This window comes from Aplysia californica, unplaced genomic scaffold (genome assembly GCF_000002075.1).
Source record: "Aplysia californica isolate F4 #8 unplaced genomic scaffold, AplCal3.0 scaffold00003, whole genome shotgun sequence".
Classification (NCBI taxonomy): domain Eukaryota; kingdom Metazoa; phylum Mollusca; class Gastropoda; order Aplysiida; family Aplysiidae; genus Aplysia; species Aplysia californica.
The window spans coordinates 2,680,688-2,696,878 of NW_004797273.1; the positions used below are offsets into that span (position 1 = coordinate 2,680,688).

The 16,191-nt window shown below is 42.9% G+C and overlaps 1 protein-coding gene across 1 annotated transcript in view; it reads right to left on the minus strand.

Moving 5' to 3' along the window:
• Positions 1-519: 519 nt before the first annotated feature.
• LOC101864656 (FMRFamide receptor) overlaps positions 520-16,191 on the minus strand; it is a 19,637-nt gene continuing 3,965 nt past the window's right edge. Inside the window, exons 2-6 of the mRNA XM_035968393.1 lie at positions 14,123-14,239; positions 5,462-5,596; positions 3,401-3,572; positions 1,150-1,337; positions 520-727 (exon numbers count right to left, since the gene is read on the minus strand). Coding sequence (XP_035824286.1) covers positions 520-727; positions 1,150-1,337; positions 3,401-3,572; positions 5,462-5,596; positions 14,123-14,239 — 820 coding nt within the window. The remainder of the gene's footprint in view (positions 728-1,149; positions 1,338-3,400; positions 3,573-5,461; positions 5,597-14,122; positions 14,240-16,191) is intronic.

The following is a 16,191-nucleotide window of genomic DNA, read 5'->3' on the forward strand; positions in this document are numbered from 1 at the left end:
GCCCAGTTTGCCTGAAAATACATGTAATAGCCTACATGAAATGGCATCAACATTTTCTGGTGTTTTCAAAATCAAAGAGAGCATCAACAGAAGACACATCTAAAGTGTTGAAGAACGTGACAAGAAGCCATCTCTTTTGTTCTGCGTTTGGCTCTGAGCGTGTGGGCCACTTGTTCCGTGGCACTGGCAAGCCCTTTTATATATAGTAACACGTCATTCATTATGACCATTATGTTGTAGCAGAAGTTGAAAATGCCCTAAATCTCTTACTAAAACTCAATTAAAAAACCCAGACCAAGCTCGAAGCGAGGCGTGCAGCTCGGCTTGCTGCATCCCATTGGTTCCTGCATGACTGCTGCCTGTGCGGAGTTACATTTTAAAACAAACAACAAACAAAATACATTGTATTGTAAATAAAAACACCAATAACCCCAGGCCAGTCCCGAGGCGAAGCGCGCTGCCTTGCTAACATCCACTCGTTCGTTCATGCGTAGGGTCCGTTATACTTGACTACCGGTACTAGTCTAAGTGTCCAGACTGCCTGGACAACCTCGTCATAGCTGTCCCAGTGTTGACGCAATGGCTAGAGTCGGCGGTTTGTTCCCGCCGGCGTCGCCCGCAGAAGACCGTGATGAAAACAGCCCGGAACTTCTTCCCCGCGGCGCAGTAGATGGCGAAGTTGATGGCCGAGTTCACCATGACAATTGTGTCAGCCACTGCGCTGAATCTGATGGGAGCAAAGACAATGGCTACAACACCTTTTAACGATAGCAGCAGCAGCAGCAGCAGCAACAATCGCAACAGCTAAACGACAACAACAATGACAACAATGCCTTAACTACATGTAGGCCTACTACAACAGTAGCAGCTGCAGCAGCAATAACAACAATGTCAACAACAGCAACAACAAGAACAACAACAGCATAAAAGGTCGCTTTCTAGTCCCATCACAATCGCCACCCACAACAATAACAGCTCAGCTTTAACATCAGAAAAAACTGCAACAGCAATACAATTACCGGGTACACTAACATCAATAGCAACTGAAGAAAATGTCGTTAAACAACAAACAACTCTTAATACTTTCCACCATCACCAACAGCAACAGAAACAACCCCCCCCCCCCATTAAAATCAACAGCAGTTTTACCTTGAACCCCCAACACTCCCCGCCATAGCTTGGTGCACTGACCTGTTGCATTCCTGTGAGCACTCGACGAACGTGTTGAGTCCGCTGGTCAGTATGAGAGAGACAGCTGGGAAAAGCTCACACAAAAAGAAAATGACTGTCATACACACTACCATGCCAGTGAGCCGCTGTTCTCTGCGAGCCCGCCTCTGAAAATATGGGAAAGATTTGTGTGACTGTCAATGTCAGTGGTGTAAGTGTACTGAGTTTTCTTTAATGAAAAACCCAGGGTTTAAGCCTGTCAGTACATAGGGTAAAGAGGTTTCCCTTTTCATAAACCCAGGGTATAAGCCTGTCAGTACATTAAGTAGAGGGTTTCCATTTTCATAACTTAACAGGGTTGGAACCTATCAGCACAAAGAGTAAAGAGGTTTCCCTCATCATAACTGGGTTTGAGCCTGTCACTACTGTCAGTACATTAAGTACATACATAGTATAGAGAAAAGAGGTTTCCCTCATCATGAGTCCAGAGTCTGGACCTCCCTGTCCGGGGATTGTTTCTCCTTGACCAAAGGCTTGGCCCTGTCAGGAAGTTTCCCATTTATTAACCCCCAGTTTGTTCTCGTCATCGGGAGAATTCCCATAAACCCAGTCTTTGGTACCGTCTGGTTTCCTATAAAATCTGTGTATGGTCCCGTCTGGTTTCCTATAAACTCAGTGTTTAGTAGTCCCGTCTGGTTTCCTATAAACTCTGCCTGGAAGTTTCCCATTATACATCACGTGCCTGTACATGACATGTATTCATAGGTACCCATGGTTTGGCCCCGTACCCATGGTTTGACCCTGTCGAGAAGTTTTCTACACCAAAAAACATGGTTTGGCTCAGGAGGTTGCCCATAAACTTAAAATGGCCCTGCAAGGACGGTTCCCATTTAATGGACACATGGCTTGGCTCCGTCAGGAAGTTGCCAATACTGTGGTAAAACCACATGGTTTGGCCACATCAGGAAGCTTCCCATGTCATAAACCCTTGGTTTGGCCCTATCAGACTATCAGGAAGTTTCTCTTAAACTCAGGGTTTGGCGTGTCAAGACGTTTCCCAAATTATAGTTATAGTGAACTCAGGTTTTTGCACTGTCAGAGTCAGAAAGTTTCCCATTCATGAACCCAGGGTTTGGTCCCGTTAGGAAGGTCCCCATTCTTATCCCCGTAGTAGTTTGGCACCATGAGGAGTCTTCCCATAAACTCAGGGTATAACCCTGTCACTAGTGTCAGAACGGTTCCCATATATGGATATACTGTACCCATGGTTTAGCCCCATCTGTAGGTTTCCCTAACTCTTAAACCATTTATCCAAGGTTTGGCCTTTTTAGTTTTAATTTTAGTACATTTGTACCATTTCGCCCCACCCATGGGATTATATTGTCAAGAGGTTTCTCACAAACCCAAGTGTTTTCCCCAGCAGGGAGTCTACGATAAACCCAAAAATTAGCCTAATTAGGTTTCTCGTAAACTATGACTATCTTAATCTATGAGAAGCCCGAGGTTTTGACCTGTCCGGAAGTTCTCCACTGTATTTGTATCATACACATTTATGGTTAGGCCATGACCTATCAGGAAGCTATATATTTCATAAACTGATAAACCCAAGTTTTGAATATATTGATCCCATCAGGAGGCTTCCGAGATCCCCCCTCCACAATCATAATAAAACCAAGATTTGGCCCTATTAATATTATTAAGAGATTTCTCATAAACTCACAATGTGGTCATATCAAGAAAATTCTCATAAAATGATAAACCCAAGGATTCTCCCTATCAAGAGGTCTGTCATACATCGGAGGTTTGGCCACGTCAGTGTCGGAGGCGAGTTCGGGGTATTCAGCACCCCACGAGTAATCAAAAAGTGTCTACACAGATATCTTTATAGATTACTTTAGATGATGAGTAAACACAAAAAGCAAGACCAGCACAGATACGTGCACATCAGTACACACGTAGTTAGATACTGTATATAATTATATCTATACATGAATGCGAATAGTGTAATAGTAGTCGACTCTGGATGAGTTGATGTGGCAGCGGGAGTGAAAACAAGATCAACTCATCCGAAGTCCAACTTAACCGCTGGGACCTACTGTAAAGAAACAGAGGTGCAGGGACCCAAGAAAATTGGAAGCGAAGATCAACTCAAGAGAGTGCATCAAATAAAGAGGAGTTAACAGTAACTTTGAGTAACTGTGCACACATTTTCTGGCAGTCAGTGAGTCACCTGTCGGTCTGTTTCATTGAGTCCTGTCCTGACTCCCGGGTGATGCCACAGCTCCCACAACATGAGAGAGTTAAACGTGAGCAGGATCAGAAAGGGCAACAGAAAGTGCAGGGCCAGGTTGATGTACGTCACGTACACGTCATTGAACCAAGAACTCTTGCCCACGGAAGTCCTGTGGGAGTTTGAAGAAAAAAAAAAGAAAAACGAGGGAGGGCGAGTGTGAGGTCATAGAACTCGGTCAGACGGAAAGTGCAAATGATGTTAAAAAAAAAAGCTAAGCTATACTAAAACTAAAGACAATACATGTATTGATATGTATAACTATAAGATATTATAGTCGGGCACGGATAATTCAAACTTGTTGGGGATTGACAAATGTGTCACTGTCACAGTCACAGCATGATGGAATCTGTGTTCGTCAAATTCGATCGGGGCATATGAAGTTATTAGTTTCTTCTAAACCTTTGTTCAATTGCCTAGCTTTTGATGAAGAAAAATATCAATATTTCTTGAATAGAAATCGATAACTGATGTATTTACTATAGAAGGAGGTGGGCGTCGTCTGGTGTAAGAAGTAAGATATATACATGTATTATGTAAGCGAGAAAATGGCTGCCAAAGTTAGTTAGAAGACTTCCATTTCCAAAGCTTCAGAGTCAGTGGAAAGGGCAAGTTTACACTTTTTATACCTTTGTGCTCTGCGTTAAATGTTTATCTCTAAAATTCTCAGATAAATGTGTTTTTAAATGAATGCAATAATATAAAAGGTGCTGAGCAACCCCCTAAAAAAACAAAACAAAATATCTACAAAAACTAGTCTATGCAATAGGCAGAAAAATGTCGGTTTCTTCGGTTTCAACTTCATTAACGATCGAGTGTCTGATATTTAACAAAGAGTGTTATAAAATGTGTTTGAGCTTGGCACATTCATAATTCGGATCAGCCAATAATCAATAACGAAACTTTAAAGCTTGATCTGTACTCAGTTGGGTAATGGCGATTTGTATGAGCTGTCCTTGATTTTGAGTTTCCATATTCTGTCACCTGTACCGGTACATGTAGGGCCTACTTGAAAGACTAAAAGTGGCATATATGAAGAATGCCCTCACAATTTACCTGTGACCCCCGACCTCCCTCCGTGGCATCTCACCAATGCAAAAGTAGACTTACAACTGACCACCCTTCAGGGAGATGAGAACCCGTTCTGTGTCGGATGTGACACGATTTTACCATTAGACACATCTTAACAGAATGTCTAGACTTTGGAGAGATCCGAAGGAAAAATTATAAATGCAAGAAATTACAAGATATTTTTCCCGTCGTTGGTCCAAGCAAAATTTTGAATTTTATGAAGGCCATTGGCCTTTATGGCAAGTTGTAAAATGAAAACGTAGGCTACTTTTTACATTTTTTAATTGTTACTTAAAAGAGTTGTTTTAAATCACACATATATTTACACTGAATTTAAATATTTTAACTTTTTAGCATTTTAAAGTCAATTAGTTAACCAGTCGTGGAGTGAACTTTTGCGAAGGTGAACAACTTGTGTTTCGCGCGCTCATATGACCTTAGCAGTTGCGAGCGCCGTAAAACCCTATAGGGGCCTACTACATACAATACATACCTGTGATCAGAAATAAGAGCCAGTGTGCATCGTTGGAACTATACTATAAAGGTAAATACACTTGGATGAACGGAACGTTCACCCCCGTACGTGTACTTGGCTAACGGCACTACTGTTCTTCTGGGTACAACAAGGGCGACTGGCAAAAATACAGGGTCATCAAATTCAAAGTCAAAGCAAAGAAGTAGAACCTGCGTGTGGCACTTGCCAAACTTTGACAGGACTACTAAGTCTGTGCCAACATTAACACTACCGGTATGCATAGTTGAGACAACTTATGTTTTATTGATGAAGTGCCATCGTCACCCCGATTTACCCGATACTAACGTTGTCTCACGTTCTCATAGTCTGATACTCATACGACAATATCATAATATCATGCATTTTTGCAAGCGCCGTAAAAGGTTCACAAAGAACGCCACGGAAAAAGACTTTACCTGTACATAATGTACCTCCACTTGTCGCTCTCTTCATCCCACACGTCACCACAAGAGTAGGCCATGTACAGAGGTATGTGGTAGCACAAGGCGAAAACCACCACTCCTACGACACATCCAATCGCTACTCGCTTCCTGAAACGATAAAACAGGATGAAAACAAACCGCGATACTTACCTCCTACGCCCCTTCCCCCATCCTTTTCCATTTTGAATTGCTTTTGACCAAGTTTAGCGACATAGTGCTCAGCATCCGCGCTGTGATCATACTCACACCCTCAGTAGAGTAGCATGTCTCAACAACGACAACGACGACAACAACAACAACAACTACAAAACTACAAGAGCAACAACAAAATGAGGGAAGCAACAGCCAGACTAATGACAGTCAAAGTCAAAGGTGAACAGCCTAGCCGCCGTGTCAACCAAACTAAAAGCCAAACTCTGTCATGTACCATAAATTGTCCATCGCAAGAAAATCAGTACAACGCCCGTTAATTAACTGAAGGGCACTGGATTTTATCTTACCAATCAGTGACAGTTCCATTCCCTGTGTCCACCAAAACGACCCGACTCCTGCCAACAAAGGTCGAATCCGTTGCCGATGGTCCATTCGGCATTTTTAATTTAGTCATCGACCAAACTCAGACAGAGGTTTAAAAAAAAATTATATAGATTTAACTGCCAACTTAACATTTCAAAATTATAGGCCTACCTGCATGGTGTATTCGTTAATTTCGTAAGCAGCATCTCAAAATAAGTTTATATCTACGCGAAAGTCACTGGTTGAAATTAATTAATGTCAATCATCAGCAATTATTTTTTAATCGTTTATGCTCTGCCTAGCGTTCTTTGCGTCTCTGGCCTGCAACAAACACTAACAACAGACGGAATGTTGCCTCCTCCCGACACAATCGGGTTGTTTCTATTTCTACTTTGTGGACACGCGGCTTCAGGACTTCAGGGATCTCAAAAATCCCCGAGAGAGGCCAGCCCGACCTCACAATCATTGAACAAAGGTCCACTCTTTCCTAAATTAAAACTGCAGGGCACCCTGCTCGGACAACATCCCTCCGTCCAACCTTCGTGAGATTGAGACAACTGGGTTGAAAAAAAAATCAACCTACAGAAGCTCATCTTCAACAGGAAATTCTGCTCAGCAGATGGCCGCAGTAACTGACTCGATCGGGGAGGTCAAAGGGAGGAGACTGGATTACTTCACCACACGTTACCCCCAAAGGAAGATGATACATCATCATAATACATGTGTTACAAACGGAGTGGCTAGTCGCCCGATCTCGGTCGAGTAGCCTGACGCTACTGGCCCGTGGGGATTTCTGCGCATGTTCCAGGCGAACGGATTCGATAGATTAGTATTAATCCGTAATCCCACCTAGCCTGCAGCTTTTGGGCCGTAGGGATTTCTGCTCATTTTCCGTGTTCTGGCCCTTCGGTATTTTTCTGTCTCTGTCTCTCTTTCTCCCTATATCTCTCTCTGTCACTGTCTGTCTGTCTGTCTGTCTGTCTGTCTGTCTGTCTGTCTGTCTCTCTCTCTCTCTCTCTCTCTCTCCCCCTCTCTCTCTCTCTCTCTCTGTGTGTGTGTGTGTGTGTGTGTGTGTGTGTGTGTGTGTGTGTGTGTGTGTGTGTATGTGTGTGTGTCTCATGGAAGAAAGATGGTCAAGTTGAGTGTTGTTGTGCGTCATGTGCAGTGTGTACCTCTGGCAGTCAGTTCGCTGTCGGTATGGGGCGGCAAATTTACTTTTATAGAACTAGGACCGTACAACTCGGACAGTTGGCGGGGTGATGTGAAGGCGTGAATATTTGTAGGCCTACTATGTTTAATGAATTTATATATATTGTCGGATACATTAACCCGATTCCCTTTCGATAGTTGGAGGGCAAACAAGTACAAAAAAAGAGTGCCCCGAGGTCAGTTAAGCACTCCTTTTCGTCCAATACTGACGAAGAACCCACATTCAACTTAGTTGACCCCCCCCCCCTCCTCACAACAAAGTGAAAAAAAAACCGACCACCGTTTGTTTTTTAAAAGAAAAATTAAACAAATTTATATAAACGGCCTCCTACATTCAGAAGGGGTGAACTAGAACTATGAAATTGATGCCAAACTTTTTGATACACCTTCCTTGGGCGAGGTGGACCATGCAGTATGCTACACTGTCCCCGTAGAATTATGCAAATTCAGATGGCCAAATTATGCAAAAAAAGCCAAATTATGCAAAAATTATGCAAGTTACAGTAACACCATTCGCGACATGTTTTACACTTTTTCAACACAAATTTTCATGATTTTCATGTTTTATGTACCGAAAAATTTAAAACAGAACATATCAGTATCAGTAATTTGTTGTGTATTTGGAAAGAAAGCAATACACATCAGTAAAAAGAAAACAACCAAAAAATATAACCTCTGTAACTTTCAGTTGTAGATCTAGATCTAGATCTATAGGGGAAATAAAATGTAAAAAAAAAAAAAAAAAAAAAAAAGGACATCTGGACCTCTGATGCTGGCACATTACTAAAACCAGGGACACCTGTCAAACATGAAACATTAGCAGACATGAGAACAACAACTTTTGATGCATTGAAAAATTGAACATGCACATCGACAAGGAACCAAGATCTTCTAACAAGGGAAATAACCAACTTTTCACTTAAATGAGACTTATTACGGTGAATATTTCCCTTTACTAAAGTTTAGTCGGCAAGGCGTTAATTGTTTTGTGAAAAAAAGAGGGAAAAAAACGTTAAAAAACGCGTGGAACCCAAAATTATGCAAATGTTGCAGAATTACGCACGCCGCGGCCGCACAATCGCATAATCCTACGGGGACAGGCTACAGAGGGTGCGGCATTTAACGAGGTTGCCGGGACCGGCTTGTTGTCCTCGTTGGATCCGACCTCTCTTTGAACGTGACTTAGGCTAAAGAAAAGAAAGGAGACACGTTATTATAGTACACGATGTACCAATGTACCAATACATGTACACGTAATTAAAACAGTTGTTCCCCCTGATGACGAAAATCTCTAACAGCATCATTGTGGGCGTGTTTGAGCTGCGTTCTGACCGTCATTTCTGCATTAATTTTTTTTTCGGATCACTTCTCGCGTGGAAACGTACCCTCTCACGTCTAGGCTTAGATCTACATAAAGCAAAGCCGGGATCTTATATTTTCTGATTAGGGAAGCAAATAAAATTGAAAAAAAAATGAAGGGCTCGATCTAGACCTACTCATCCAGAGTTCATCCAGTTTCACACTGCCCGCATCGCTTTCCCACTCACCCCCCCCCCCTCCCATTCCTGCCGTAGGCTAACCCTCGCCCATCCTCTTGACTTTGGGGCCCATATTAGGAGGCATAGTAGATCTAGCAATACAGTGTGCCTTGTGTTTTGCGTGAGATGGAGAGAAAGGAGAAAAATTCTTCGTTTTTGGGGCCGCTAATTGCTTTTAATTTTATATGGTTATCGCGACCTCGTTGAAAGCGACTTTGGTCTGTTTGCAACCTCGTTGGAGCTGACGTACATTTTTACAAAGAGATATAGAGGAAAAATCGGGGATCAAGGACTGCTGGGTCGGAGCTTCTCGTTGAATGTGACCTCGTTGAATGCGACACCCACTGCATAACTACAACGGTTTGAATATTGAAGCCAAGCTCATTATTCTATTCTTTATTCTACCTCTAGTTATAATATGCATTCACGAGTACGAGAGGCATCAAGTAGAAGAAAGTCCATGTGTACAAACAAAATTAATAAAATACACATTTTTAAAAAATAGATTCAGTCAGACATGTACAGGCGGCACATGTTTTTTTCACTGCAGATTATGAGATCAATACACAGACAAAGACCTTACATTATATTGATTCTCGATATGTACATACCACATTCCATGTAGATCTAGATTCTACTGCTGCAATGAAAAATGGATGTGAAGAGTTGTTTTTTTTAAAGAATAATAATGTGAAAAAAACCCAATGCTTTATATTTTACGAGTTTGGTTATTTTGGCTATTATGTGTGGCCTAAATAAGGTTTGGCGGGGTTCGCGTTATTTAAGTTATATATTACTGGCCTGTCATACATGTGGCATTTTCTCTCTATATAAAAAAAGACTTCCCATCAGCTACCTAACTTTTCTCCCAGTTTATCAGTGACATTCCCTGGATCTATTGACACCAAATATGATTGGATTTCCATTCTCTTTCTCCCTGAATACACCAACAAAGAGAACAGTACCTCAGGAAGACGAACTTTTAGTTTTAGGAAAGGCTCATAGATCTATAGATTATTAGATCTAATAGATCTAGTCTTATCAGATTTTACCTGTTACATTCCTAACGGGAAAGTTTTACTCTGACTGCGTTGAACTGACCAAACTGACATTATTATAATGCATGTCATGTATGAAGATGGGACTGGCCATAATGTGTACAATAATGACTGTGTTTCACCGGGTCAGCCTGTGAACTGACGCAGAGAGAAAACGACAGGAATCATGAATTTTAATAACACCCCCCCCCCACCCACTAGTCTCTCTCTCTCTCTCTCTCTCTCTCTCTCTCTCTCTCTCTCTCTCTCTCTCTCTCTCTCCCTCTCTCTCTCTCTCTCTCTCTCTCTCTCTCTCTCTCTCTCTCTCTCTCTCTCTCTCTCTCTCTCTCTCTCCCTCTCTCTTTCTCGTTCTCGTTATCTCTCGCTTTCTTTCTCCCCCCCCTTTCTCTGTCTCTCGTTCTCTCTCTGCCCGCAAACAAAATTTCTCGCTTTCAACTCAGCGCTGGAAAGTTTGTTTACACTCGTATCACGGGCTGTCACGCGCTAAGACAAGGTCGATCTAGCGCCCAAGTCTCGTTCGGACACGAGATAGGGAAATTGAAACATCTTGGTACATGTAGGCCCAGTAGTTAGACAATCTTTAATAACATCACGACGCTGCATTTCTATTGTTAGTAACTTTGTCACCGGCTCCGATGAATGAAAATAATTAAATAATAATGGGTGATAGATCAAGGCAATCTAGTCAACCCGGGAAGGAAACCTCGGGAGTCGACAACAATAGACTGTCCCCGTAGATTTATGCAAATTTAGATGGCCAAATTATGCCCCCAAAAATGCGAAAGTATGCAAAAATTATGCGTTACCGTAACTCCATTCGTGACATGTTTTGCCCTTTTTCAACACGAATTTTCAAGATTTTCATGTGTTATGTACTGAAAAATTGAAAACAGAAATATCAATATTAGTAATTTGTTGTGTATTTGGAAAGAAAACAATATATATCAGTCACAAAAAACAACCAAAAATTAATTATTATAATCTCTGTAACTTTCAGCTGTAGATCTAGATCTAGATCTATAGTGGAAAGAAAAAAGAAAAAAAAAAAAGAAAAAGGATATCTGGACCTCTGATACTGGCACATTACTAAAACCAGGGACACCTGTCAAACATGAAATATCAGCAGACATGAGAACGACAACTTTTCATGGATTGAAAAATTGAACATGCTCAAGGAACAAAATCCCAACATCCTCTAACAAGGGAAATAACCAACTTGTCACTTAAATGAGACTTATTACGGTGACTACTTCCCTTTAGTCATTGGCGAGGCGGTAATTAATTGTTTTAGGAAAAAAACCGTGAAAAAACCCTGGGAATCCAAAATTATGCAAATGTTGCAGAATTACGCGAAAAAACGCGACCGAGGCCGCACAATCGCATAATCCAACGGGGACAGAATAGATGACGGAAAAACATCATCTATGATCTATTTTGGGAAACTCACAGAGGTATGCTAGGTGCTCTCAATAGCTCCATGTCGCTCGGAAGGCTGCGAGGCCGTGTTTACGCTACCTAATACGTGGTGCCCATTATGGATAGGATCGGCCGATCGCCCGACATCGGCCCGATCCAGCCGTCGTGGGCACTCCGTATAAGACTGAGACAAGATCTAGATCTAAGTGACCGGCTCCGGGTGGGCAGAAAATGCTAGCCACCCGAGGTCGCAGAAATCCCCACGGGCCAGTAGTGTTGGGCTACTCGGCCGAGTAGCCTGATGCGAGCCACCCGAGATCGGGCGAGTAGCACAAGGTCTATTACAAACCCATCAGTCTTACAAACTGTGCATGCAGTTTGAGAACAAGGGAAATAGTATCTTGGAATAGGTAATCTTTTGCAAGCGTTTCCTCACCTGGAGACAACGCATTTAGAATGCGGAGAAGCCAGGAAAAGCTTAGGAAACTTGCAGGGACCCAGTGGGGTGCAACTATGAATCCCTCCCCACTTAGGCAGGTCTATCTGCGCGCTGTCAGGACTCATCTGCATCTATCACCTAGTGCGCATGTACAGTATCTAGAGTACGGGGTCGGTGCAAGGATGGCTACAGCACAGACTCACAAACACCTTGTTGTAGAACATGCAAAACCAGGCTCTCCAAATAGTCATTGGAGCAATGAGGTCAAAGCTTGTAGAAAAGATGGAACAACCGACAGCTTCTATAGACTGCCCCTGAGAAGGAGTCTCAGATGTAAGTGCAAGGCCTTGAATTTGATACAGTACACCAAGGCCAGATGTAATGGAAGATCATTTAAAAATCTCGTGCGCGCAAATACGGTCAGAATAAACACCACATGAAGGAAAGCATGAGAATATAGAGAGTCTTACTACTCTCACAACAAGACCATCTACCAGTCTCGGTGAACACTCTAAACCCTACCCAAAAGGTAAACTCGCACAAAAAAGTCAAGGAACAAAAATTCAAAGTAAGATAACTGAAGAACAGTTTGACCGAATTTATTCATTTTTTCAAAAAAAGATGCTTTCGACTCTTTAGATTAAGTGTGCACAATTTCAGATTTCAACAAAAACGAGAAGTTCATATAAAATGAGTTTAAGTCACACTGGTCGGATTTCAAAAGTCTGAACAGCCATAGTTCTTCATGAACATTGTCAATAGTGGGTGTAGCCACTCCGTTTGTTCATACACCCTGCACAGCGTCGACGCATGGACAGGACATGCCTTCGGAGAACTTGTTGCTGTAGGTTCTGCCACTCCTGGACGATGCAGCCCAAGAGCTGTTTAATTAAGGCTTTGTGCTGGAGGGTGGTTGTCCTTTATCCACTGGTCAATGTTATTCCAAATGTTTTCTATTGGGTTAAAATCCGGTCTACAAGCTGGTCAGTCTATGCAGGTGACAGTTCGCTGCTGCAGGAAGTCCCCCACGATGCGTGCGCGATGTGGCGCGGCGTTGTCGTCCTGCAGTACAGCCTGGGGTCTAATCTGCTGCAGTAGAGGAACAGCAGGGGGACTCTGGATTTCCTCCCTGTACCTTGCGGCGGTCAAATTGCCCTGTATATGGTACAGTGGGTCTTGTGGTGAGCTGAGAAGCCCCCCCCCCCCACACCAGAACGGACCCTCCACCGTAGGGCGCCATCTGCTTGATGCACTCAGGGTGGAACAGCTCTCCTCGGCGCACCCAGACGTGGGCTCTCCTGTCTGGGTGCAGCAGGTTGAATCTGGATTCGTCCGAGAAGATTACCTACCTGGTCCCACTGACATTGTGTCCACTGTGAATGGCGAGCAGACCACACCCGGCCAGCCGCTATGTGGGGCGGCGTATGCCTTGGGCACCTGGCAGGGACACGAGAAGCGAACTTGGCTCTACGGATACAGTTCCTTACCGTCTCCTCGCTCTCGTGGACATTGGCTGTCACCCTTAGTTGGTCCCTGATGCCGTTTGCAGTAGTGGTTCGAGACTTCATTGCCTGTCTGACGATGAACCGGTCGATGCTGTCGTTGGTCAAACGGGGCGGCCCTGGTAAAGGCTTGTCCTGTACCCTTCCGGTCGCTCGCCATCGTTCTTGCAGCCTTTATATGACTGATGGGGACACCCAAGTGGATGTGCAACGACTGGGAACGTGGAGCCCCCTTGGAGCCAGGCAAGGGCTCGTTCTCTGTCGACGTCAGGCAGTGAGCGGCGAGTTGTAATGAAATATGGCAGGAAAACACTGGCTTATAAAGGGTTGTAAGTGAGCAATATTCACAGCTAAGAAATCTGTTTAGCACATGCCAAGCTTAGTTTTAGCTGACAGTTCCAATGCCAATGTTGCTTAAGTAGAGAAATTTAGACCATTTTTCATACTTTTCGGCTGAGTTTCAGAATGCCCTGCGCCGTCACTATGAAGCTGATGTGGGTAAATTTACTGTGCAGGCAAACTGTGTCTAGTCGTCAGTGCGTGTGCCAAGTTTGGTTGACTGATCTTAAACGGGTTTGTGAGATATTGAAGTTTAAATATGACATGTGAAAACACAAGTAGTTCCTTGACTTTTTGGGCGAGTTTACCATCGTGGGAAATGAAAAACACGAACATAACCACATAGGCCTACATGTACATGTATTTACTTCTATCCCTAAGTTCACCGCAGAAGATTACAACAGCGGCCTAAGCAAGAAAGCCCTATTGTTGATGCTTGAAAGTTGAAGAAAGATCGATCTACCCCAGCGAAGCATGGAGAAGGATTAATACAGGCGGGTATACGACAGTAGCAACAACAACAATAACAACAGGAAAAAAACAACGACAGCTGCTCTAAAACTTACAACAAGAATTATATAGGATGGACAATATTATCAATATCATGCAGAACTCACTGACAAAGCCTGTGTGCAGAGAGCGGCCATACCACAACGATGTACCTCTCCAAAGTGATGAGGACAACAGTGTAGGACGCGCACGTGCGCGCAATACGGGGTGTTGGGTACAGCACACTGGGGGAAGCACAATAAGAGACGTCTTCATTATTCTGACATCGTAGTTTTCTGCATGGACATTTTCAAAACTCTGCACAGGATTTTATCCCAGAAATGACCAAATTCTGCAAAAAATTCTGCAAAAATTCAGCAAGGATTGCGAACCTGTCCAAACTTCTTTTTCCATACATTGCTTAAAAATATAAGTACCATTGAGTACCAATTAATCATAAACTGAGAAGTAGCATGACAAACTCAGTAAATACAACCCCCCCCCCCCTTTCACGTATTTAACAGCATACAATCTGTATTTTTGTTTAGAAACACAAGCCCATATATGAAATACCGTAGTAGCGAAAAGTGTAATCCAAAAAAATGAGACACCATTGTATACCAGCAATTTCCAAATCAGGTGAACTGGCAGTTTCAGCTTTATGTCATTGGTTGTCAGGAGGCGTCGAAGACAAAAAAGACAAAATGTTATTTGAGGAAAAAGGTCCTATAGGAAGATAAGCAGAATATTTAGGACTATTATTAGAAGACAAATGACCACCCCTACCACAACCAAGCAACAACAATGGTCCCAGCATTCTAAAGTCAGAGATAGAGCTCGCAATTAGAATTAGAAAACCCCCAGAAGATGGCATAAACACAGAAATGCCCATCCACCGTCGATTTACGGGTGTGGTCAAGAACAACATCATGTATGAACAGTTATAACAGTTTTCCGCCAGACACATGTTGCTTTTGGTAAACTGGAGGTGACGTTCAGCGGCATTTGTTTTCAACGCATTCTTTTCTTTCAAAAATGTATCCATATTTGCTGAAAGCCAAATCCCATCTCGCCTGTACTCCTATGCAATAGCGCATGCACAATAGAATCTAGATAGGGCAGTGCTACTGATTGAAGTGTTTTTAGGCCATTCCCATTCCCAAGGGGCGGGGGCGGTATTGAGATGTTCTTATGCATAGTAGAATTATAAATCGGCTGATTTATCAATGTCATGCTCATACTATGCCGGAATAACATAGGGAATAGGGGGAACTGCCGCTTTTTCTTTCCTCATCCTTACTTACTACTGTCTTCATGTTTTCCTCTACTTCTTTTGTGTGTCTGTCACACTCTTGTGAACTGTTATTTCCGGGTATGCTTTGATAGTAAAAGCAAACTTTGAACTGTTGAGGCTAGAGAGGTGAGCAGAGTAAGACTGATCCCCCGTTTAGATCTCTCTGTTGACATCCACACCTTGGCGCTCGTATTAATTACCGATGCAGTTGCCAGTTGCGAGCGCCGTAAAACCGTGCCAAAACAAGCAAGAATCTAGATCTAGATCTCTTGATCTATTTTGTTTCCAAAAAATAAGAACGCTCTAATTTCCGGCTTCCGGTGAGAGGAGGACCACTCTAACGCGGTTGATCCATTTATTTTCCGTGGCCGAGCCGCGGTTGCATCGCCCTTGGAAAACTACAACTACGATGTCAGATTATTCTCTTACATTCAAAAAGGACAAAGTTAAGGCAGCAGAGTAAAAAAAGTAGTCTTGACAGAGACATATCCATACAGAGACGTCTGAGAAGACTGGTGCACATGGTTTAGGCTACCGGTATGAAGACAGTAGAACAAAATATCTTAATAATAATCTTTGATCAGAAGGACAACATCATCAGAAAAGACGTGTAAGCAGAGAAGAAAAATAAAGACAGCAGATTACATCATGTAGATCTCATCATCATCCGGTGCCTTGCCGACTGGCGTGGGCGATCATGGACTTCCACTTTCCTCTTGTTTTGCGTTGCAGCGATTGTTCTTGTTGTTCCCAGCCAGGTTGTCAACTTGTCCAGTATCTTTTCCTCCTGTTAGCCTTTGCCTCTCTTTCCATCAAACTTGCCTGTTGTTACAATATTCTCCAATTCTTCTTTCGCATCGTGTGTCCAATGAAATTTGCCTGTCGCTTTTGTGTATATATATA